At 34.5% G+C, this 26059-nt stretch overlaps 1 protein-coding gene across 3 annotated transcripts in view; it reads left to right on the forward strand.

Annotated features, from left to right (window-relative positions):
- Positions 1-26059, forward strand: part of NAALADL2 (N-acetylated alpha-linked acidic dipeptidase like 2) — an 887154-nt gene that overhangs the window by 841680 nt on the left and 19415 nt on the right. For all 3 annotated transcript variants that reach the window (XM_045539692.1, XM_045539695.1, XM_045539693.1), the window contains one exon: positions 3065-3263. In XM_045539692.1, coding sequence (XP_045395648.1) covers positions 3065-3263 — 199 coding nt within the window. The remainder of the gene's footprint in view (positions 1-3064; positions 3264-26059) is intronic.

The raw sequence follows: 26059 nt of genomic DNA on the forward strand, positions 1-26059 counted from the left end.
CCTTGAAATAATGCACATGGTTTGTTGTGGGTGGCAGGTTTCCACTATCAGGGTCCTTTCTGTAACTAACCAGTTCCTAAAGCTGTCAATTCTCTACATCTGCACTACCATGAAAGATAAATTCATTTAAAGATAAATAAGGTAGAATGGTACAATTTGTCTCACTTGATTCAGTAGTAATGTGTTCAATTCTGTAGTGTACTTTAGATCAGAACAGATTTTTCTTTCTTAAATGGAAGACTCTCAAGGATGTCGAACTCGTTTTTTCTGTTGTTCAGTCTTTCAATTCTAGTGTAATCTAAATGTGCCTTATCCATCTTATTCTTTCCTTGTGTAAAGTTATTCCCTCAAAGTTCACTATATATTAACTTTGGAGAACCATCATAATTTGAGATAAACCATATTTTCATAAAATGGCATTGAATATGTTATTTAAGGGCTAGATTTTCAAAATGAACAAAAATACCTCTTCTTGTCAAGCAAGATAATTAATGAATGTGGAATGCACTTTGGAAACATCAAATGCCAAAACCTTGTGAATTCCTACAGTTGATTTTTTTCATGTTGTTAAGTTCAGGGCTGGGTCAGTGGCTCACACCTGTAATCCTAGCACTTTGGGAGGCCAAGGCAGGAAGATTGCTTGAGATCAGGAGTTCGAGGCTGTGGTGAGCTACGCTCATGCCACTCTGCACCAACCTGGGCGACCGTGAGACTCTATCTCTAAAAATATTTAAAAAACAAGAAGTTCAGTGACCAGAGAGCTACATATTAGCTTCAAGCATTATTTCTTTTTCTACCACAATCTTTAACTTGATTTGTCGATATGTGAAATCAGAAAAAATTATTATGCTTTCTAAGAACACTCTGTGTAAGCCTACCTGTGCATATCTTTGTAGCCCTCATAACGTTACTTATCACTTTACATAATTTTCTTTTGCTATTGGATTTTTTTCTCTAATCATACTTTATTAAATCTGCTTTGTTTATTTAGTAAAAATTTATTGAGCATCAGCACTGTGCTGAGATCTAATGAAATTGATATGTAAGACAGTCTTTATCAAATGAAGGTGAGAAACAATAAAGATCATTATATTATAGCTTGGTAATTTGATGACAGACACATTTAATGCGTAGGTATACATCCATGTAACCTAGTTTTTCGTTTCTTAGCATACTGTCTTTCTATAGTATTTCTTATACTTTAAAAAGTATAGAATAATCTGAGTAGCATATTGAAATAAAGATCCTTGGGCTCTACCCCTAGAGAGATTTAGCAGGTCTGGGAATCTGTATTTTCATAATGGAAAACTGAGAACTCTTGGACTTTATCCTTTGGTGATCTTTCCTTTTTGCCTAAGACTGTCCCCACTGAAGACCCCATAAGGCTGTCATTCCTCCATCTGCCTGTCTCAAGGCTAGCCTCTCAGAACTGCCAACTTAGATTTTCCAGCTCCATGTTCATTCATTACCTTGACTTGGAGTAATTTTCTGTAGTGATGTGCTGACCTTGTGGGAGCCGGTTGTACCTGGTTTCCTGAGAATGACACCACTAAATGTTGTCTCACTTAAAGACTGATTCTGGTGGTAGGGTATGTGGAAAAAGATGATGAGGGAATGCCCCCTCTCATGGTATGATGAAAGAATAGTTGTTAAGCAAGGTCTCAAATCGCATTAGCTGGGAACCACTTGCCTGTAAGGAAATACTTCACAAGTTTTTTTTTTTTTTTTTTGAGACAGAGTCTCACCCTATTGCCCAGGTTAGAGTGCCATGGCATCAGCCTCACTCACAGCAACCTCAAACTCCTGGGCTCAAGCAATCCTACTGCCTCAGCCTCCCGAGTAGCTGGGACTACAGGCATGCGCCACCATGCCTGGCTAATTTTTTCTATATATATTTTTAGTTATCCATATAATTTCTTTCTATTTTTGGTAGAGATTGGGTCTTGCTCTCTCTCGGGCTGGTCTCAAACTCCTGAGATCAAACAATCCACTCACCTCGGCCTCCCAGAGTGCTAGGGTTACAGGCATGAGCCACCGCAGCAGACTACTTTACAAGTATTAATCGTTTAATACTAATAACAAATCTATGAAGTAGGTGCCATTATTATATTCATTTTACAGATGAGGACATGGAGGCTCAGTCACTTTACCAATATCACACAGATACAAAGCAGCAGAGCAGCGATTTGAACTCAGGTGGACTAGCTCCAGGGTCTGGTGGACCACTACACTAACATTGCCTTTTTCTTAGTCAAAAAAATATCCTGTGGAACTTTTGTGACCATATCAGAATGTCTTTCAGTAAGTTATACCAAAAAATGGAAGAGAAACAAAAACAAGCAAAAATTTATTCAAAAGCAAAACAAAACAATACAAACACTACCTGGAATAGTTTTCAGCGTACTGAGTCAAAGATGTATTTCAACTTCACATTACAGGAAATTTCTAGTAAATAACAAAGAGCCCATAGACACATAACAACAAGCAGTAACATATTTCATGTTCTCAGAAGAAACAATTTAAAACTCCATTTACATTATTTTTTCTGAAATACAGGATACTCCATGGTGAGCATGAATTTTTGAATCAGAAAGACAAGTCTGCTAATTCTGGCCTGTTATTTGCTTGATGACTTATGGCAATTGGTTTACCTTACTTAATTCTCAGCTTCTATGAAATGGACATGGCAATACAAGGTTAATCATTATTATATAGTGCCTGGAACATAGCAATCTCTCAACAATAAGTATTATACATATTTAACATTTTTATTAGTAGTAGCAGTAAACTGAATTTAGTAGAATATAAAAAATAAGTTTAGACAGAATACTTTGAGCAGAATAAATGTATTATCAAAGTTTAGTTGATGTTGAATCTTTTTCCTAGTAAGATTCAAATACATATCTTGTTTTTTTCAAGTGACAGAAAGAAGAGAACTGTCAGTGAAAATCTCCTCTGTCTTCAGTGGTCTGTCTGGCTTATAATTTAGAGTCATAATTATAAAATGCTTATTTTGCTCCTTGAAGAATGTTTCTTTTGAAATGGGCTCATTTGTCTTCTCAAGGTGATCAACCCAACACTCGTCAACTGCTAGCGCTGGCCTCACGCCTGCGGGAGAGTGCTGAACTCTTTCAGTCAGATGAGATGCGACCTGCTAATGACCCCAAGGAGAGAGCTCCTGTCCGCGTCCGAATGCTGAATGACATTCTGCAAGACATGGAGAAAAGCTTCCTGGTGCAGCAGGTGCCACCAGGTTTTTATAGGTAGGATACTTTGTTCAAAATTATATTTTTGCCCTTAATTACATTTTTATGTTTAATTTTCAGAATGTGTACCTTCTGTGAACATAACACTGCTTAAAATGAAACTGTACAGAAGTTTTGTCTACAATAGTGGACCATCTCACTCCCCCAAAGAAAAATTCAACTGCATAAATATAGAATAAAGGAAACTTGGTTCAGCAGTAGCACACAGAAAATGGCTAAGCTTTTTTTACGTTAATTTCAATATGAGTCAAATGTGATTTGGCTAATGAAAAACCAAATGGAATTATAGGTTGCACTGAGAGAAATGTCTTTCTCGAATGGATCAGGAGACAGGCCCATGCTAGTTTGTCCTAGTAAGATCACATCTAGATTGTTGTGTTTAATTCACTAAATTTTATGAAAGAATTAAATAAGTTTAATATTTAAGAGAGGGTGTAATTTAGATGCATCTTGAAACAACTGAGGAATTAGAGGTATTTGGTTGAAGAGTCACAATGGAGTGCTTTCTGAAAACATTTTAGCAATTATCATATGGGGGGATTACATTTAGTAATGTAAGGGGGACTACATTTAGACTCTTGGAAGATGAGGCAAGAACAACATGGTTTTGTTTTTGAATTTCCTGATATAGTAGAAAATAAACAAAGGGAAAATAGAGTTGAAAAGAATATGACATATTTTAAATGTTTTTCTTTAACTGATTCTTCTACAAGATACAAAATATAAATACATATGCCTCTCTGTATAATATATGTATCTATAATGTCTATATGTCTGTAATAATTTAATATATAAGTGTGTATATATACATATTTTATACATATATATGTGTATATATAATTTTAATGTAATGTAAAATTCTAAATTTCTGGCCCTTTATGAATGAGAGTTGTGGGCAAAACAATTCTCTTGCTTTCACAAAACAGGAAAAAACACCTGTTTGTCCCATGCCTTTTCTCATGATAAACCCTGGACTAGACATACTATGTTTGACCAAAGAATATAACTAGGACAAACAAACTGTTGCATAAGTCTAGAAATCCTAATGGTATGAGAAAGAAGTTCTAACAAATAGCATTCTCAAAAGATTAATGTGCTTTTACAAGATAATGAAAGCACTGTCACTGCAGATATTAAAACATGGATTGAGTAACCCTAAACACCTGAATATTTGGACTACATGAGGTTAAAGGTGATTTTTACTACCAAAGTTCTGTGACCTGACAAGTCACATAATCTCTTAATGTCTACATCTATGAAATGAGATGACCCTAGTAAGAAGGCCTTTTCCACATCTGATATTTGGTGATTTTCCTTTATGATTTTAAACTCAAATTCACATTTGAAATCTAAATTTTACATATTTTTAACTCTATGATTCGGTATTATAATACTTTGAAAAATATTCATTTACTAGAGTAGATTTTTTTAAGACACTTTGTATGCTCCATGTATTTTTTTTCCACTTTTTTAAAAATTTCAAAATGTTAAGTGGATACAGATGTTTTAGGTTATATGGATTGTTTTTGTAATGTTTGAGTCATGGCTATAGGTATGCTTGTCCCCCAAATAGTTTTCATATTACCTATTAGGTCGATTTATTCCCCTCTGCTCCTCCCTTCCACTCTCCTGATTAATTTCCTTCTTTTTAAATTTCAGAATATTATGGGGGTACAAACATTTTGGTTATGTAAATTGCTTTGGTACCATTTGAGTTAAGGTTATAAATGTGACCATCCCCCAGATAGTGTGTATTGTACCAATTAGGTGTGAATTTACCCATCCCCTCCTCCTCCCTCCCACCTGCTTAGTTTCCAATGAATGTTATTTCCGTATGTGCATATAACAGCAACAACAAAAATAAATAAATGAGATCTGATCAAATTAAAAAGCTTCTGCATAGCCAAGGAAATAATCATTAGAGTGAACAGACCACCTACAGAATGGGAGAAAATATTTGCATGCTCTATATCCAATAAAGGGGTGATAACTAGAATCTATAAAGAACTCAAGCAATCAGCAAGAAAAAAATCACACAACCCCACTAAAAAGTGGGCAAAAGACATGAACAGAAAGTTTTCAAAAGAAGATAGACTAATGGCCAACAAACACATGAAAAAATGTTCAACATCTCTAATCATCAGGGAAATGAAAATCAAAACCACAATGAGATACCACTTAAGTCCAGTGAGAATGGCTTTTTCTCAAAAAGTCCCAAAGCAACAAATGTTGGCATGGATGTGGAGAGATGGGAACATTCATACACTGCTGGTGGGACTGCAAACTAGTACAACCTCTGTGGAAAGTAGTATGGAGACACCTCAGAGAACTACAAGTAGAACTACCATGTGATCCAGCAATCCCACTACTGGGTATTTACCCAAAGGAAAAAAAGACATTCTATAAAAATGACACCTGCATTCAAATGTTTATAGCAGCACAATTCACAATTGTAAAATGTGGAAACAACCCAAGTGCCCATCAATACATGAGTGGATTAATAAAATGTGGTATATGTATACTGTGGAGTATTACTCAGCCATAAAACAAAAATAGTAAATTAATACCTCTTGTACACCTGGATGGAACTGAAGCCCATTCTTCTAAGTGAAGTATCACAAGAATGGAAAAACAAACATCACATGTACTCACCATTAAATTGAAACTAATTGATCCATGTATTCTTTTAAGCATCAGAGACATAGTAGTCACCTGTAGTCACCTCACATTAAAAACATATTCTCTGATGAGGTAGATTCTAGTAATAGAAATGAGGAAACAGAATGAACAAGGTCATTAAGTAAATATAGTGATGGTAGATATAATAGCTGCTAAAGAGAATAATCAAACATTACTAAATCCAGCATTAAGTTTTAAAGTGGGTAAATCATGTTTCTAAAATATATTTAGTAAATTATTCTATTTCCTTTACTTCTGATTTAAGAAAACATCAGAAATTAATAAAAATAATTTATATATTATGATATTATAAACTTTTCCCATTTGCCTTTCTTGTCACTTGCACTAGGTATGGAAGACCCTTTATGGTCTGAGTTCTGCATCTAATAAACTTTTTATTATCCCTTCAATAATATTTATGAATTCAATTTACTTTATTATATATTTTGAGTGGAAAAGTAAGTATTTGTCTGTTCCCAACACAATGATTAAATAAATGATTCTTTTTCCTGTTAGTGATATGATCACAGGATATTTGTGTTCTTGCTGTGCAAGCTTCAAAATATTGATTACGATAATGTTCTAACTCATAATAAACTTTAGAATGAAAGCTTTTGGCTCAATATTTTGCCATTTTACTAAATTATTACTATTTTATTGAAGAGATACATGTCTGCCATTTTTTCCTTAGCTTTATTAGTTTATATATGTCAAGCAATGTAAATAGATTAAGTAATTTCATTTTGATGTATCTGAAGATTATCTCAAAATTGTTACAAATTTTTACTTCATTTATGAACTATATGACAAACCATCCCACTTTATTTCAAAACTACAATAGAATTTTACTCTCAATCCTTTGGGGGTAAGATGTTCAAAGTACAAAATTTGGGTGTGAAAAGATGATGTGCAGTTTAAGAAAATGAAAAGTGGATTGATTATTTATAACTACAATTATATATAGAAAAGATAAAATTGTTACATTGTACAAGAACATTTAGTGAACAGGGCTCAATTTTTTTATGTTGAACAGTCTTTGGAGATGTTATTCACATAAGAATCTCATTGGTGTTATGAGAGTTCTCATCAAATATATAAGAAAGAAGTCAAAAGTGATTCGCCTTTTAAGAAAGTTGGTAACAGAAATTTACTGTATAAAGCCAACTGCTGCATTTGGTATTTGAATCATGTCCCAAATGACACTGTCTCAATGAATGTGCCACTAAATATTAAATATATTATTACTTTTGGACCATGCAGAGGAATTTTCCCCACAATTTCGCACCAAATGATCCAAAGATTTTGATTCCTATGATGTTACATCTAAAGCTGACTGCAATTCTTATAAACAAACCCTCATTGAACATTGCTCTGTGCAAAACTGCTGAAAACTGCAAAATAAGATCCCTACCTACAAGGAGCTTAATCTCTAATTCAAGAGGTAAAATATATAAATCACAAATCAAATACAAGCGCAAACTACTAATGCAAAGTACCCGATAAATGCTACTGCCAAGAAGTGCTTTTGGGATTCAGTTAAGAGATAAAGAATTATCCTGTGGCAGTCAGGAAAGACTTCATAGGGAAAGAGAGAGAATTATCTGGGCTTGAGGGAGTGGTAGTGTGCCCATTAAATTAGGGACCATTTCCAGGAGGACAGCGTGAAGACAAGACACAAAGGAGTGGTTGTTGTGGGATGTGCTGCACAGTGGGGAAGAAGAAGTAGAATAATTTGAATGGTTATTGGGTTCATGGTTATGGAAAGATAGGTAGGATCAAATTGTGGAGTCCCTTAAAGGCTCTGTTGAGAGGGATAGGCTTCATTTGTCACACACAGAAAAAGCCATGTAGACATTTGTGTTTTTAGAAAGATTTATGTGGTGTTCCTGACAAGGTGCACTGGAGTCAGGAGAAAGCAGAAAACTTCAGGAAGATTCTGGGGATAAGAAAGGCATAGGATGCTAAGAACATGGTTTGACGTGTTGCTATCAGGAATGAAGAGCAAAGGGCCAATTTGGGACAGGATGTTAAGGAAGAATTGATTGATTTAGGGATTCAGTGACTGTGAGAGTCTTATTTCAGGTTGTTTTTAGGATTCCCCTGGGGTTAGGTGGGCAAAGAAAGGTTGACTATTGGAAAGAACCTCCTCTCTGTCCCATTTCTCCAGCCAGTTAGGCAAGATATGCAGTGTTTCCATGTCATTATATGAAAATCTGTTGGTAATTTCCAAAATCATTTCCATCTCTAAGACGATGATTCAATGGACACTCACTTTATTCAGCCCCATAACCTCTATCTTCAAGGAGACTTATTCTAAACCTGAGTAAGAGAGAGGGAGAGAACACAGTAATAGATTGCAACACAGTAATAGACTGTGATGGCATAAATTAAAAAGCTGCAGGTGCCCCACAAGTATACTGAGGTTGATTGGCAGGGGGGAACAAGTGAAACCACATCTATGGTCAGGGACCATGTAAATGAAAGTATGCTGAAAATTACAAAGCACCACAAAAATATCACTACTATCAGATCCAACAATGTAAAATTTGACTCGTCCCTGAGTAGGGAGGGGATTATATATTCTCTTAAGAGTTCTAAACCTTCTCTCTCACTCCTTCCTTTCCTGTGATTCCAATAGGCACAGCTCTACCACAATTGGGGACTGAGTGGGCCTGGAGAGGAGATCTCTCGGCATCTGTGTATTGTTGTTGAATTCCTTTTTACTCCTTATAGTTACTATTCTGTGAAATAAGAGGAAGGAGACTGACCTGGTGAACCATGCATTCTTTACTATAATATATTAATACATTTGTTACAATGAACAATTTTGACAAGCCAATTGATGAGCCAATATTGATACACTGTTATTAACTAAAGTCCATAGTTTATATTAGGGTTTACTCTTTAAGCTTTACATTCTATGGGCTTTGACAAATATGTAATGATGGGTATCCACCATTACAGTAGTATACAGAATAGTTTTACTTCCCTAAAATTTCTTGTGTTCCACCTATTCATCTCCCTCCCTCCCCAAAAAGCCTCTAGCAACCACTGATCTTTTTTACTGTCTCCACAGTTTTGCCTTTTCCAGAATGTCATATAATTGGAATAGTACTGCATGCAACCTTTTCAGATTGGCTTCTTTTACTTGCCAATATTCATTACATTTCCTGCATGTTCATTTCTTTTTATCACTGAATAATATTCCATTGTGTAGCTATACCAGTTTGTTTATCCATTCATCTACTGAAGGACATTTTTGTTGCTTTCAAGTTTTGGCGGTGGTGAATAAAGTTGCTATGTACATCTGTTTGCAGGATTTTATGTGGACATACATTTCAATTCAATTGGATAAATACTAAAGAGCACAATTGCTGGATCTATATATGCTAAACCTATGTTTAGCTTTATAAGAGGCTGCCAAACTGTCTTCCAAAGTGGCTGTACCATTTTTCATTCCCACCAACAGTGAATGAGACTTTCTGTTGCTCCATATCCTCACCAGCATTTATTGTTGTCAGCGTTTTGGATTTTAGCTATTCTCATAGATGTATGTTTATGTCTCATTTGAATTTGCAATTCCCTAATGGCATATGATGTTGAGCATATTTTCATATGCTTATTTTCCATCTGTATATATTCCTTGATGAGATATCTGTTCAGATATTTGGCCCATTTTTTAAATTGAGTTGTTTTCTTATTGTTGAGTTTTAAGAGTTCTTTTTATTTTTTGGATAGTAGTTCTCTATTAGATATGTGTTTTGCAAAAGATTTTCTCCCAGTCTATGGCTAGTCTTTTCATTGTCTTAACAGTGTCTTTTATAAAGCAGATGTTTTTAATTTTAATGAAATCCAGCTTACCTATTTTTCTTTTTTGTATTGTGCTTTTTGTGTTGTATTTTAAAAGTCATTGTCAAACCCAAGGTCGCCTAGATTTTCTCCTTTTATCTTCTAGGAGTTAAATAGTTTTGTGTTTTACATGTAGATCTATGATCCATTTTGAGTTAATTTTGGTGAAAAGTATAAGGTCTTTGTCTAGATTTTTTTTTTTTTTTTGCATATGGGATGTCCAGTTTTTGAAGCATTGTTTGTTAAAAAGACTATCCTTTCTCCGTTGAATTGTCTTTTCTATTTTGTCATACAATATGCTTTTAATAAAATTTCCTTTTATTATATTATCAGAATCTCACTTGCCCACAGTAGAAGAGCTTTCAGAATTAAGAAGATCATGTAACAATGATATTGCAGGAGGAGTACTGGACTCAGGATTTTTAAAAGTGGGAAAACATTGGAGTAGGAAAATTTGTCTTCTACTCCTTGGATGATCTGTAGCAAGATAATTAGCATGTCTGAACATCAGTTTCTCATCTATAAAATAGAAAATCTTAAAGGACTATTAATATTAGGATAAAATTAGAATAAATGACAGTAAAATATAAGAAGATAATTTATAAAGTCCTATACAAATATTACAAAATAATATTTTTATACTATTTTGCTGTTTTTACTTTAGCTTCTGATAGTGTTCTCATTTTCAAAGCCTCTCCCCCCATATCACTCTTAACCGATGGAGAAATATTTAAAAATTAAGTGATGCAACAAGTTCTCTTTCCTCAGGATCACTTCAGTGAGGTATTTCATTTTTAATTTCAACATATAGACTGTTTCCTCATTACACATTTGCTAATTGCTTGCCAGTTGAGAGGGTTGCAGTATCCCACAGATAATGAAGAGTTTGGGGGTGTGGAATTAAATATGCAGTTTCAAAGAGAGTAAATAAAATATCTAAATAGCACTAGTTTCCAAAATAAATCTACGCGCTCTAAATGGCAAATCTTTTCCAATAGAAAAGGCTTCCCTCAAATCACTTTCTTTAGGTGTTCAGGGAATTCTGTTATAAGCATCACTGTCTTCTGGGGCAGATTCTCCCGCATGTTTTAAGATTTGACATTTGCAACACTTTTTAGATTTTAGCACTAACCATTTTGTGACTGAAATTTATGTCTTCTTAAAATGCATTCTTCCTAGCTTGTTTTAGCAAATTTCAGCAAGATTCCCAGCCTTGTCACAAATTATTGCAATGGTTAAGGGCATGAGTTCTTGAAGCTGCTGTTGTGCTGTTGTGTCTTTATTATCTTCTTTCTTCACTCAACATATACCAGGCCACATAGTCTTAAAAATGGGCGAGCACTAATTATTGCCATCTCTTCTATTTAAGATGATTGGACTAAACTGCACAGATATAGAAAGATCTTTGTTTAAATCTTTAGTGTACAAATAGACAACCATGAGACTTCAAAATTGCTCTCATCAAAGATATAATTGGCAAAGGTTTTCTATTAATAGGCAACTCTAATATGAGTGAAAAATACATCAACATGACCTCACATTTATACATTGGGATAGACTATCTGCATAAAATCCCATGCTTAGTCTCTCTATACAATTAAAGAGATGGCAGTCAAACAGCAAATGCTAATAAGAGTTTCCCTTCCTCCCCATTTGTGTACACACACACATACACACACACACACACATTGCTGCACTACTAAATGTGGTTAGATGAGATTATATGGGAATTTTACCAAAGGATAGGAAATTTGGTGTGGCTCTGGGAAGGAGAATCAGAGATTCACACTGCATTTGTATTGATTTGAAGGGTATGGGGAATTGAGAAAGAGGCAAACATGAACCAGTGTCTAATGCCAGCTGCTAGAGAGAAATGGAACTCTCAGAATGTGAATATCCTCAAGTACCACCATTAGAGAGGAATTAAAGGCTAATTATTATCATTAAAAGAAAACTATTGATTGTACTCCAATATTGTCCTTTTAAAAAATATATGGTATTTCAGCTACATCTTGATTAAGTAGACTATAGGTGCCATCTAAGCCACTATATTTATAATATTATTTCTTTGGCAAGATACTTCTGAATTCAAAACAATGGCCATAATCAGTAGTTTAGGGAGCACAGCCCATTTGTAAGTTGAAGGACAGTATATGTATATGTACATGCCTGTATATGCATGAGTGTGTCTCTGGCTTTGTGTCCTCATGAAAGATGTATTGGCAGGTTTATGGTAAACGAAGTTCTTCCAGAGATTGCTGGAATGACCTTGTGGAAGTTCAGAAGACCATTTCAAGCTAATTGAAGCCAAGACAATTTTTTTATTAGCATCCTTGAACTCAGGAAAGTAGCAATGTAAATGTCAAGATGCTTCTGCCTCAGACCAAGAATAAACAAAACAAGCGATCCATTAAAGAGTACTTTTCAACCACATAAGCTCCCACAATTTTGATTTTCAAAGATGTTAGAAGTAGTTTACATTTAGGCAAGCAATGACATGAGACAGAACTATTAAAAAATACATTTTTCAAATAACACTATGATCAGATTTCCAGCTACATGTTCAGTACATACATTTGATTTTAAGAATTTTAAGAGAGTGAAACCCAAACCTCCCAAATCATTTCAGAATAACGGTGATCTCATTGTACAGTTTTCGTGGTGTTTTAATTAGAGTTAGTTATATAAGTACTAATAGAACCTCATGTTCAGTGTTTGATTGGGATAATGACTACTTTGTTCGGGTTGTACTTTTTCTTTTAGCGAGGTGTGGGTGGTCTGAATGGAGCTAAAATGCCACCATTGTTTCTATTGTCATTAATTCAATGAGCAATGCTTTTGATTTCTTCAGACTATGAAAAATAACTAGTGATTAAGAATTAACATAATGCTTTTAAAATATTTTTAATAATGGCCACTTGCACAAAAGAATCTATGTATGAATATAGAATTTTATAATCTACACAATGTAAAATTTCCAAAAGAGAGTTGAAGAGCTGGTTCATTAAAAAAATCTTTATAATGTTGACCATGATATACATTCCCTTTTATGCTTTGATGAATAAATGCATACATTAGCTTTATAATTATGTATCCCTTTCATATTTTTAAAGTTTCCTCCTCTAAAATGAGCCAAAAAAGGCCCTCAAATTTTAAGAGAAACCAAATAATATGCTAAAATTCAAGCCTCATTTTTTTCAATCACTCATTTTTTTAATATTACAACAAAGAGCATATCCCATTGCGTCAGATAGCATTCACATGCAATTTAATTAGACATTTAAAAACTTGTTTTAAAAATTTCAATTGACAATGAACATTTTATAAGGCTAATTAGCCTGAGATTCAATCTGCTGGTAGAAAATAGAAATCCATGTGTGCACAACTGTTTGGATTTTATAAAAATACTTCTTTCAGGTTTAAGGTTTCTTTCAATTTAAGGTGAGAAAAAATACCTTTGTCATATTTGCAAGTCAAGATACATTGCCATTCTGAGGATAAGATGTGATTTCATAGTGTATTTAATAATTAAGTCTAATAATAATATCAATATTTGCCAGAGAAGGATTTACTTTGTACTAGGCATTATGTTGCACATTTCCCATATGTTATCCATAACCCTTCTGACAGTCCTGTCACATTGGTCTTTACACAGATTAGAAAACTGAGAAAATTAATATGTGTCAAATTGGGGTTTCAATTTTTTTATTTTCTGTAAAACCACTGCTCTTTCTACTAGACAGCGCTGTATACATTCGACCCAAAGTATCTCTAGTTTGCTCAGAAGTTCCCAATAAATTTAGTTAGATTTTGGTGTTAATCTTGTTTGGTGTTACTATTATGTAGACTCAATTTTCCATATTTGCAGAATTACATGTCCTAACTCTGACGGTTGCAAAAATGCATTTGTGCATCTATCCCTACTTCTGCAAAAAATGATACTCCCTATGATCCTGAATCAATAAAATTATCTTGTCTCAAAATATTACCTTCCCTTTCATGTTTTCATAAATCTTAAATGTAATTAAAAGCAGACATACATTTGTCTGCTAAATCTTATATCTTAGAATAAAAATATTTTTACATAAATAACAGTATGGTATAGATGAGGGATCACTAGCCTGGGAAATTTAGAGATGTGAGCTTAAGACCCCAAAGGGGCACTGATTAACTCATTCTAGAACAAGTCACTTAACTTCTATAACTTTCATTCTTTTAATCAATTTAGAAATGACTAACTAGTGAATCTCTAAGATAATGGAAATATTAATTGAGAAAGTATTTATAACTAACACCAATTGACCTGATTTCTTTTAAAAACGCATTCCAGGGAAATAGTTTCAAAGAGGGAAGAAAAAATATAAAATCTAAATTCTCCATGAAATCATGTTAAACATTTTACCATTTCTCTCATCTTTATCATAACTGCTATTTTATTTTATTTTATTTTTTTATTTTTTTTTTTGAGACAGAGTCTCACTCTGTTGCCCGGGCTAGAGCGAGTGCCGTGGCGTCAGCCTAGCTCACAGCAACCTCAAACTCCTACTGCCTCAGCCTCCCGAGTAGCTGGGACTACAGACATGCGCCACCATGCCCGGCTAATTTTTTGTATGTAGATTTTTAGTTGGCCATCTTTCTATTTTTAGTAGAGACAGGGTCTCACTCTTGCTCAGGCTGGTCTCGAACTCCTGACCTCAAGCGATCCTCCCGCCTCGGCCTCCCAGAGTGCTAGGATTACAGGCGTGAGCCACCGCGCCCGGCCCGTAACTGCTATTTTATCTCTCATCAGAACCACATATTTAGCATTTTCATGTATATAAATATCTTTCCAATTTGATATGACCCAAAGAAAATCAAGAGAAGGGATCACGCTCACTCAGTATTTCCTTTGTACTAACTGAAGCTCCTAACATTTCATTTTGTTACATAATGAAACTATAGCACTTGATTGTTGTATAAATCATATGTTTAGTAGATTAAATTCTCAGAAGTCATTTTGTACTAAACAATATCTAGATTATTAGTAGCAACATTTTCTTCTTACAATAAGAAAGTAGGTCTTTCTACTGCACAAAAAATTATGGAGCAGTTACAGTGTATTAAGATGGTGCTCATGGAAAGGAACGAGAACCAATAGGCATGACTGAGTCAACACATATTTATTCCTGTACACCACCCCCAGTAGCATCCCTTGTTCCAATGAAGGCTTACATAGGCTATGCTAGTTGAGGAGCAAAGGGAAATAAATGTCTCGTTTCCTCATAGTCACCCGAAAAGCCTTCATGGTTTGCTAATGACTACTCTTGGTTGTGTTGCTTATTCAGTCTGCTAACTAAAAGCATAACACGCCAACATCTTCAACTAATGGAAAAAAAAAATGGTCCAATAATCATACTGAGATGACATTAACCTTGGAAACTTATAGAGACAATATAAGATGAAATAGGAAGTACTCGCCTATACTCTGTAATTAGAACCAAATTTAATATATAATTGATGTAGTTCTAATAAAAAATACAACAAACCCTCAAATTACATATGGTGGGGTTCTAGTTTTTCTTTCAAATTTATATTTATCAGATAAGTTTCAGTGAGAAAACTAGAAGGCAATCTGATATTCAAAGTAGGAATAGTCTTAATAGAATTGGAAGTTAGTATGCGCACTGGAACTGTTGGAAATATAAACGTCAAGGAAGCTTTGGCTAAGTTTCATGGAATCAAGTACTACTAGGACTGAAAGAAAATCTCAGTGACAATACCAGCTGCCCATAGCTCTCAAAAGGAATTTCCAGGAGCTCTCTGAGCAATTCTATGACTCTCCTTCTGCCATCTGCCTCCCTGTCTGTATGCAACCATTGCTAAAGAATACAGATTCATTTTCTCTTCTGCCTTCTAAATCTTACATGATGACTGATGCAAGCTGCGTATCCTTTTTCTGTGCTTTGAAAAACATTGGTTGACTACTTTATGCAGAAAAACTTCCTTGGTCCTTTATGCTGTTCTTCCTGGATCTGGAAAGAACTGAGTTCTGCCTCGTACTGCAGGGGTGATTGGTGGAGGAATAGCCCAGACCAGGTTTCACTGGGGATGTTCAATCTATAATACATTTCCATATCAAGCAAAGGTTAGAAATCAGGATACTACCTATAAGATTTTTTTAAAAATGAAATAATAATTATATGCCAGGTACTTAATACATGTGATGCATATCTCCAGTCTTCACAACAGCATACGTTATAATTGTTGGAGCTGGTAGTTTTACCCAGGGCTTTCCTGCTTCAAAGCTATGTTCTCTTCTTTTACCCTGCCATACTCTCTATGGGTCTTTATGGAAGTTCTGATTTATTCCCCCGAGTTTCTCTATACACCTTTTCTGATCTGTCAGATCACTCATCCAGGTAGATGTTTTCCTCATTATGTAGGTAAGAGCTCTGAAAGTCAGAAAGATTAAATTTTTTCTCCAAAGTTACCAGAGATGGTAAATGGTATAAATGGTTTAATAATAACAGCCTAGATGCAGCCATTCTGACTTTTATTTTTTAACCAAACTTGTGACTACTTTTGTAGTAACTTCACAGACAGGAGTGGGATTAAAACAGAGATGTTAAAAAAGGCGAGTGTGAATAAAATGGTCATATTTTGAACAAATAAAAAGAAGCAGAATATATTTTATCTCATAAAAACTAAATATTTAACACTTGGCCACTAATCCAACCTACACGGTAAGATTAATGCCTATGCCTTGGGTGACATTTTGTTTCTTGCATTTCCTCTGATTCTCTTTTTAATCTTATTATCTTTCTTACCTGAGTTAGAAATTGGTACCACTTTTTCAAAGTACTTATCTAGGATTACTACTGATTTCATTACATCTATTAATTCAGCAAATACTTACTGTCCCTATATGCAGAACTATCCCAGGCACTGAGAATACAATGCTCAAAAATAGAAATACCAACCCTATCCTTGTGGACTTTACCTTCTACAGGGGCTGAGATTGGATAATTAGGCAAGGGCATAGAGGCCACAGAGAGGGGGTTAGATGTCATTTTCAGTGCTTTAAATATCTGATTATAAACAGATAGTACCGTAATTTATCTATCTGTCTATTTATCTATTAATCAATCTATCTTTCCTCATGTATCCTATATATCTCTGACTACTATGTGGAGAAAGAATTTTAGGGTAATAGAAGAAATGGAGAAATTAGAAATGTGCTCTTTTAGTAATCTAAGTATATCGGTCAGGGTTCTCCAGAAAAAAATAGAGCAATAGGAGATTTTATTGTATACACACACTCACACACACATAAATATTATCTTAAGAAATTAGCTTATGTCACTGAGAAGCTTAGCTAGTCTGAAATTCATAAGGTAAAAAGGCTGGAAACTCCGAGAAGGGTTGATGTTACTATTTTGAGTCTGAAATCTACAGGGCAGGCTGCTGGCAGACCATAAATTCAGTTAGAATTTCTATATTACAATCTTAAGACAGATTCCTTTTTCTCTGGGAAACTTTGGTTTTTTTCTCTTGAGGGCTTCAACTGATTAGATGAGGCTTATTGACATTATCAAGGAAAATCTCTTTTACGTAAAGTAAACCGAATATAAATGTTAATTGCATCTATAAAATATTTTGATAGCAACATATAAACTAGTATTTGACCAAACAACTGGGAAGCATAGACTCACTAAGTTAACATATAAAATTAACCATCGCAGAGATTATGTTGGTGGGAATAGAAATGGAGAGAAGATGAATGTGTAACATTTTGGAGGTACAATCTACAAAACTTAGTGATGAACTAGATATGCATTTAAGAAGAGGGGAGAAATCAAGAATAAGAGGTCTTTCTTATGAGCAATGGATTTTAACAGCTATGATGAAGACAGAGTCTTTTTTAAAAAAGGGATTCTGCTGATTTCAGCTAAAATAATATGATTGACAATGTCAGATTACGTTTGTTAAGCACCTTAAATGGCTAAATAGTCTTGACAAGAAATTCTGTTTGTATCTGTCTGGTTATATTTGGCTAATCCTAATGTAAACTGAAAATTCACCTTGCCTTCTCTTTCTCATCCAGAAATAATTACTTGCAAATAGTTATCGACTTTTTATGCAATAATGTGAAATTGGAGGAAACATGGCCAAATATTTTTGGAAGGAATAGGCTTCAAATGTTCTAGTTAAAGTGTCTCCAATTTTTTTATTGCTAATCATAGTAGGTCTCATTTTCTAATCAAAGCTTACATATGCTGCACAAGGGAGTTGGAAGATATGCTAATTCAATCTAATTTTACACAATATCATTGAAAAGCCAATAAAAGTAACCTTGTCAGACACAAAAGTTTTAGAGGAGAGGAGGTAATTTAGGCTCCAAATGCTAAGTGTCCTCTCTGCAGGCTGTTGCACATTCCCCCTGTTTTCAATCCCTCTCAGCCAGTCTTTGATTGTCTTCTCCTCTCGTTTGTGTATATAATCTTCTCTGCCTCTCTTTTAGACGGAGATGGAGATTTGTGATTGGATTTAGGGACCATTTACATAATATAGGCTAATATCCTATAACAAGATCCTAAACTTAATCACATTTTCAAAGACACACTTTCCAAATAAGGTAATATTTCCAGATCCCAGAGATGTGGACTTATCTTTGGGACCACCATTCAGCCCCCTACACCAGTTAATGTAAGGGATTTGAGTGTGGATTAGACAAGTTTTATTTTTGTAGATGTACCAGTTATTAAGCTTTAGTCTTTCTATTGCAATTCCATCCTGTATACTATGTTGTGTGAACCCAGGACCGGGACTCCACAAACTCCATTTCTGCTTTGCCAGATGACTTGCAACCAGGCTCTTTAACAGGAAGCAATAAAGAAAACTGGAAGCCTGGAGGAGGAAAAAGGGATGCTTCCTCCTGTTTGCATTTTGTTCCTGTTTTTTGTTTCCTTTTTCTGTTACTGCCACCCTAGCAATGCTTCTTCACCCAAGAATTGACAGTTTATTGTAGTAGTAACAGTGAATTTGGTTTTGCAATCTTTTCAACATTTGCTAAATTAGACTTGTAATACTCATCAGAGATATCAGCATCGGCTAACTCGACTCTCTTCCTCATTGGTCTGGTTCCCCACTTTACAGGGCCCATCTCTGAGTTAGGAGACGTTAATTATGGCTAAACAGTGGTCTCTATTCAGAGGTCTGAGTTTTAACTGAGTAGGACACATCCTTTAAACATCTAAGTTTTAATAATTCCAAACTTTCTGTTCTCCAACTCTAGAGATAGTAGCCCCTTCCTGCTGTTGTATACCTCTGTGCTATATTAGTGTTTTCTCTGTGCCTTATAATCTAAAATGGATGTAAGATATCTTCAAAAATAACTGCCAAATAAGGTGAAAGAAACAGAGTTACAGAGAAGTGAGAGGTTTTTGTTATTGTTTTCTTCAGCTGCTAGGATTTAGGCAACCATCACCGGGGAGGTGGTACTTAAGCAGGATCTTGTACATTAGGAGACTTTGGTCTTTAAGAAACAGGAATGGAAGTGGAGAGAAGAGCATTTCTCAAAAAAAAAAAAAAAAAAATTCTAAAAAGCATCACAGTTTTTATGTTTCTCAAAATCTACTTAATCTTTAACATTCTCTTGTTGATTGAAGGTCATCAATGTTATGCATTCTCTTGTAGTACAATAAAGGCCTCAAAGTGTTGAGTGGTTTGCTCCTGTGACTAAATAACTAGTGTGCTGCTGAAGACCAGAAAAATAAGTGAATAGCTTAGTATTTTGTTGTTTCTCTTTTTCAGTTCTTTCTTTTTATTGGTTACTTCTAATTGATGTAATTGTGTCTACCTGCTAGAATCTGCTGTGATTGCCTCAATTATTCAGTATTATTTCACCTCTCTTAAAGGCTAGTCTGTTGCGCTTTGTGACAGTTATTTACCCATCCAAGTGCTATTTAAGGTTATTTTAATTTGATTGCTGTGTGCTGGCAGCATGACCTCAGAGTAAGCAAGACTGTTACTGTACGTAAATAAACTCATCTCTGTCTTAGCTCTCTTGCTGGTACAGGAGAGTGCAGTTTTAACATTTCATGTAGTTCAGGGGTATTCATCTTAGAGTGATAATCAGAAAGACCTTTGAGAACTAAATATTTTAAACTTACTAGACCAATATCTAAGGTTCTCTAAATGAGCCCACGTTACAAGATTATAAATAAGAGAACTAACAATAAATATTAACTATTTGCCACTGATTGAAAAGCAATTTGTTAACGTAAGTGAATTTTGTCAGGAAGGTTGACTGAATTTGAAACTATGAATCCAGCTAGATATCCCTCTTCCCCATCCATATAACAATTGTGGTTTATTGTGTCCACACACTCTCTTTTCAGAGATTGTAAATTATATTATTTATGGACTCTTGATGATCGAAACACAGTTGGAGCTTGAAGGTCAAGGAAGCAAACTGCATCCTAAATTTCTATTTATTGATGATGTATGGTACATTTAGCAGTACACTTTGTGCTGCTACAATTAAAGATCTGTCAGCATTTCTAACATACACTATTATTTTAGGGTTTGACAACATGGTCACTTATCCTTACTCTTTCTTGAATTATGTGACACAAGGCCTCAGCTGTGGAAGGACATCTTCAGGTTCTTTTAACAAGATTATAAGATATTTATTTGCTTTCTTTGCTATTTAAATGCTAAACAATAAGATTTAGGGTAAGCTAGTTTTCAGCATTCTCATAAACAGCACCTATGTATAGGCAACATACATTGCAGCCAAAAATGCTTGACTTATATGAATGTTAAGAAATAAACTGTTATTTCAAATTTCAGTTTTGTTACTTGTATTCATTTTAAAAGAAAAAGCTAGAAAAAATTTTTTCAAATAATATGTATTTATAAATGCCTGGCTGCTTCATACTCCGTTATCAGACGTCTGCATGGAGCCTAACAACACAGTAAAGTAGATGTAAGCTTGACTCATTGGTTTGTTGTTCATAGGAAAACAAAAATATCCTGAATGAAGTTTTTGTTTTTTTTAAGGGACTCAAACAATTAGCTGTTTAGTTTAAAAATAGCTTGTGCTATGTAATCTGAACCTCTAGCTCTGTGCTGTTTAATATGGGAGCCACGGCCAATATGTGGCTATTGATAATGTGAAATGTAGTTAGTCCAAATTTAGTAATTAAAATTATAAAATACACACTGGATTTTAAGATTTACTACAAAAGAAGAGAATGAAGTGAAAATTATAACATTAATAATTTTTATATTGATACATGTTGAACTTATAATATTGAGTTAAGTAAATACAATAAAATTACTTCACCTGTTTCTTTTTTCCTTAGTTTAATGTAGTTACTACAGCATTTAAAATTTTACATGCAACTCACATTATAGTTCCACTGTATAGGGTTACCTTAGATGTTGCTAAAAATCCTACCTCATTTTTTTAAATTTACTTTTTGTAGAGATGGGGTCTCACTGTGTTGCTCAGGCTGGTCTTGGGCTCCCGGCCTCAAGCAATCCTCCGGCCTTAGCTTCTCAAAATGCTGGAATTACGGCTATAGTGTCTGGCCTCACATCTTTTCTTATAGATAAAACACCCAACTTATTTGACTCAAAGCAGGGTGTTTTGTCTATGATATTTCTAAGATATGATCAGAGAGTAGTGAGGCCTTTTCCTTTTTTTTTTTTTTTTTTTTTTTTAGAAATTCCTCTTCCCCCCAACTATGGTAGATTATCCTGTTGTTGAGTATCTGTAATAGTGAATAGCAAATAAGGAAGAGGGGCATTTTAAAAGAAAAATTAAATATCAGAGTTCATAGGAGTGAATATGTGAGGCATTAAGCAAAACAAAGCAAAACAAAACTCATATTCAAAATATTTGTTGAATGTATAGGGAAGTGAGTGATCGCCTCTAACCCCCCATTAACTCTTAAGTAGACTTTTTGGCTGGATCTAGAAACCAAATTAGCACCAGGCAGATTAACAAGAGAAAAGTATACAAATTTTATTTTTTTACGTATACATGGGGATCGTCCCAAGAGAGTGAAGTCCAAAGTGGCCAAAGCAAGATGCTTTTATAGTTTTTAAACAAAGAATGATACACTCTTTCAAGTGTAAATTTGCTAATTATGAAAGAATATTGTGTTTGTCCTTGAATAATATAAACATATATTCAGGTCAAATTACTTGTAGTAATGTTAATAGTTAGGAAATTACTCAAAATTCATCTCATATCTCCTTAACTTCTGCAATTGTAATCTGATTTCTTTAGAACCTCACTAAAACAAACTGGCCATTTGCTTCATTAATGAATTCATTAATTCAGCATGCATTTATGTGTTTATTCTGTTCTAGGTATTATTGTTTGGAACTAGATGATCCAAAGATAAAACACTTTCACCTCTCTTTAGAAGTTCTTTCACATTCTTTTACTAATTTGCAACATCTGTTAGCCTGAATTCATCTAAGTCTGTGATCATGCATGGAATTGCTTTGGACACCCCATCAGAAGGAATCACAGAAACCTAACCTTAATGTGTTATCATACACAGATACCACAAAAGTCAATGGAGAAATAACAGTGTGTTAGCATCCCGGGAGGGCCCTGTGAGCTAGAAGACTTATAACTGTGGTTGAGCAGGACATTACCACACCCAGAGTGGTAGTGAACAAGAGGGAGTAAATGTTAAAAATGTTTTAACTGTGCTAAAACAGGAGCTGTCAAACTGTTGGTTCATTCCTTAGTCATTCTTTACTGTATGTATCCTCTTCTCCCTACCTTCTGTCTAAGATAAAAAGATAACCTTTCTACAGCTAACCTGACCACCTCTATTCTTAATTCCTTCCTCTCCTGCCTCCTGGCCTTACTCCATCGATTTTCATGAATGCTCCCACCTCCATTTCTACACATTTATAATTAGTTTTGGTTGCTGCAGTGATTTCTGCCTTCTGCTTTGTAAACATACTCCCAAGTCCTATCTTAAAACAAATCATTCTCCCTCAATTTTTCTGCACTACCAGGCTCTCCTCTATCAGACATACTTTCCCAAAGTCCTATTCACTTGCTGTCTTTTGTTCTGCATCACCATTTATTCTGTAACATTGGCTCCTTTTCCCCCATGCAACCTGCCAATTCTGTTATTGTCTCCATATTACCAATGACTACCACACAGAATGCACAATCTTTTTTTTTCCAGTCCCCATTTATTATTTATTTGGACAGATGTTGAAAATTTCTCTTTTAGAAACAATCTATTATCATCCTTAGTAAAGTGGACATAACTTTGTTTCAGTTTCCCATTCTATGTTCAATTGCTTACTTTTATTTTAGCAGATTTTCCCTTCGATTTACCTGTTGCATTCCCTTTAAATTGACAAATAGTTATCCCAAAATCTACATCCCAAAGATTGGTCTTATATCCCAATTTGCTTAAGATAAATTCTTCGAGAAATTTTATATAAAGTCTCTCAATGATAAAATTTCAGCCAGTGATTTTTTTTTTCTTCTGTCAAAAGAGACAGGCATTTATAGAGATACAATGAGTAAGAAGGGAACAGAGCCAGGGATTATGAAGCACATGACTGAAGGTTATACCCTTTATGTTTTTGTCTTGCTTTTAGAACAATGTCTTTATTTTGCTAGAAACATACCTGCTGTTTCAACCCTATATTGTTACATTAAAAGAGATACAGATTTTAAGTGTTTAGGGTGGGTGGACAAGTGCTTAATATCTGTGATAAACTGCCTCCTTTGTTAGAAAACATCCTCAAAGAAGTATCTCTAACTTGATTTTGAAAGGGAACCACTGTCATGGAGTAAGGAGGAAAATTTATTTGCTGTCTCCTTATTGATGAAGCTGTGAAAAAGTTTAGGGTTTCCTAAACTCTTACAGTTTGGAAAAGGTCTACTTTATTATTTCCTTTGGAAGCTCTTTCTGTCTGTCAGCCATGAGTTTTAAGTTTAGTACTTGTTGGAATAATGTTTTAACATAAATCCAAAAGCAGATAAAATATTGAAATTAACACCCTTTCAACCATGTACTTTTCTAAATCTTGGCTCTGCTACTCAAGAGCTGTGTGATGTTGGACAACTTACTCTCTCTGTGCCCAATTTCTTAATCTATAAAATGGATATGATAATAGTATCTATAACATTAAGTTATTTTTAGAATTATATAAGTTAAAATATGCAAAATGATTGAAATATTGCCAAGCATATACTAAATTCTCAACAAGTATCAGCAGTTATTACTATTACCATTATTAATTTATGTAATCAAATTTATTCAGTATATACTTCTTGAAGAGTTGCAATGGTATATAATCAGTGCTATGATACAACTATCAGCCGCCATGGTTGCCTGGTGGAGAAATCAGCAAACTTTGCCTAGATTTGTGGGCAAAACTTGAGTAGCTGGACTGTGAACTACATCAAATTCATACTCTAGATTATCTAGACCGCAAAAACCTTTCCCTTCATTAGTATCTCATGGTACTAATGTTAATGGTATGGTCAAATATAAAAGGGAAGGTGGTTTTATTTGTACAGACTCTTGAAGGGCATCATAGGTATCTTGGCAACCCCATAGAAGTGGTCTCTCCCTTATTCCCTGAAAGTTCCTTTTTAAATAATAACTCTTTCTTGGGTAGGAAAAGTTGTCTGATGATCTCACAGCTGAGTGATAATAAGGGCAAAATAAATTGAGAATTAAGGAGGGAAGGTGTTAGAGTTTGTGCCCTAGAAAGAAAAACCCAGAATTATCAAATAATAACAATAACAAATAATCAAGCAACATTTACAAAGCACTGTTTTGCATATGCCAGGAACTGTGCTAAGCACTTTACGTGTTTCAGCTCATTCAGTGATTATAAAAACTCCAGAATGTAAGGATTAATAGTTCCCATTTTACAGGCAAGGAAAAAGAGTTTCAGAGAGCTTAAATAACTTCAGTGTGCTCCAGATCGTGGAACGAGGAAGTGGTAATGATGAGTCAGGAAGCCTGTGCTGTGGGGAAAGAGGAGGTAAAATTTATCTTCCACCCTCTTAGGGTTTCTGGCTGGGCCTAAGAATTAAACCTACATGAGAGATTAATAAAAGAAAAACATACACATTTTACTTATAAAATTTTTTATGTACATAGAAGGCTTCAGAAGGAAAATGAAGACTTAAACAGTTAGAGCTGAATGCTTGCATATTAGGCTGTCAAAAAATAGTAAATAGTGAAAATGTGACAAGACAAAGGAACATGGGCTAGAGCAGTTAATTGTGGAAAAGTTACTAGGAAGATAAGGTTAGTGGGTTAGTTGGTTTAACAAGATTTGGTTGTATAGATTTCTTTTTTTTAAATTTCAGGATGTTATGGGGGTACAAACATTTTTGGCCTCCACTCCCTAATCTTTGGTGATAAGAATGTCTTTCTTCTTCCTCTGGCACAGGGAAGGCATCTTTCACATTGGGGTTTTATCTCCTGCTTTCAGGAAGAAAGAGGAAAGTCAGAGTGTCCTTCTTGTGTGTGGCATTTTTCAATGTCTTTAACTCAAAATAAGCAATATACCAAAACAGCGTATTTTTAGGTGGCATATTTTGATCTCCTACGTGGGAAAGAGCATGAATTTTGGTCTCAGATGGACATAATTTTGATACCAACCATTTAGTATTTCCTTCTTATTTTTCTGTCTCTCTTGTTGATATTACTTTTTAGATGTAATTCATATTTTCTTTTCATATTGTTTTTCCTTCTTTAAATTGTTCTTCCTCCCTCAATAGGAGAAAGATCATAATGGTTCCTTTACAGCATTAAGCATATAAGCTTAGGTATCCAGGTGAACTTCATATTATGCAATCAAGTAGGATGATTAGTGGCATAATTGGCATTTCTGTAAATAAAGTCCTATTTTGATAAAGCATGTATAATTAAAATTAAAGTTTGAGGCTTATTCTTCGAATGGAAAGAAGAGTATGGGTGATCTGAGAATAAATACCAAGACAGGAAATGTTCTAGAGCCTGTAAGTGGTACAAGTATTTCTATCTTCACATATTTACTTTGTGCCTATAAACAATATAATCAACCCTTTGTCTGTTGAAACATACTGCATTTGTTTGGTTTGGAATGTCTTTTATTCATATTGATTTGTATTAGTACAAATGTAGCATTTTACAGTATAATAAACAGCTTACTGTTTAGTTATATTATTTGGGGAGGGGGCCATAAAATTTAGAATTTTTTCTCGTAGTGCAGAGTGGGACCGATTATAC

The sequence above is a fragment of the Lemur catta genome, chromosome 1 (genome assembly GCF_020740605.2).
Source record: "Lemur catta isolate mLemCat1 chromosome 1, mLemCat1.pri, whole genome shotgun sequence".
Classification (NCBI taxonomy): domain Eukaryota; kingdom Metazoa; phylum Chordata; class Mammalia; order Primates; family Lemuridae; genus Lemur; species Lemur catta.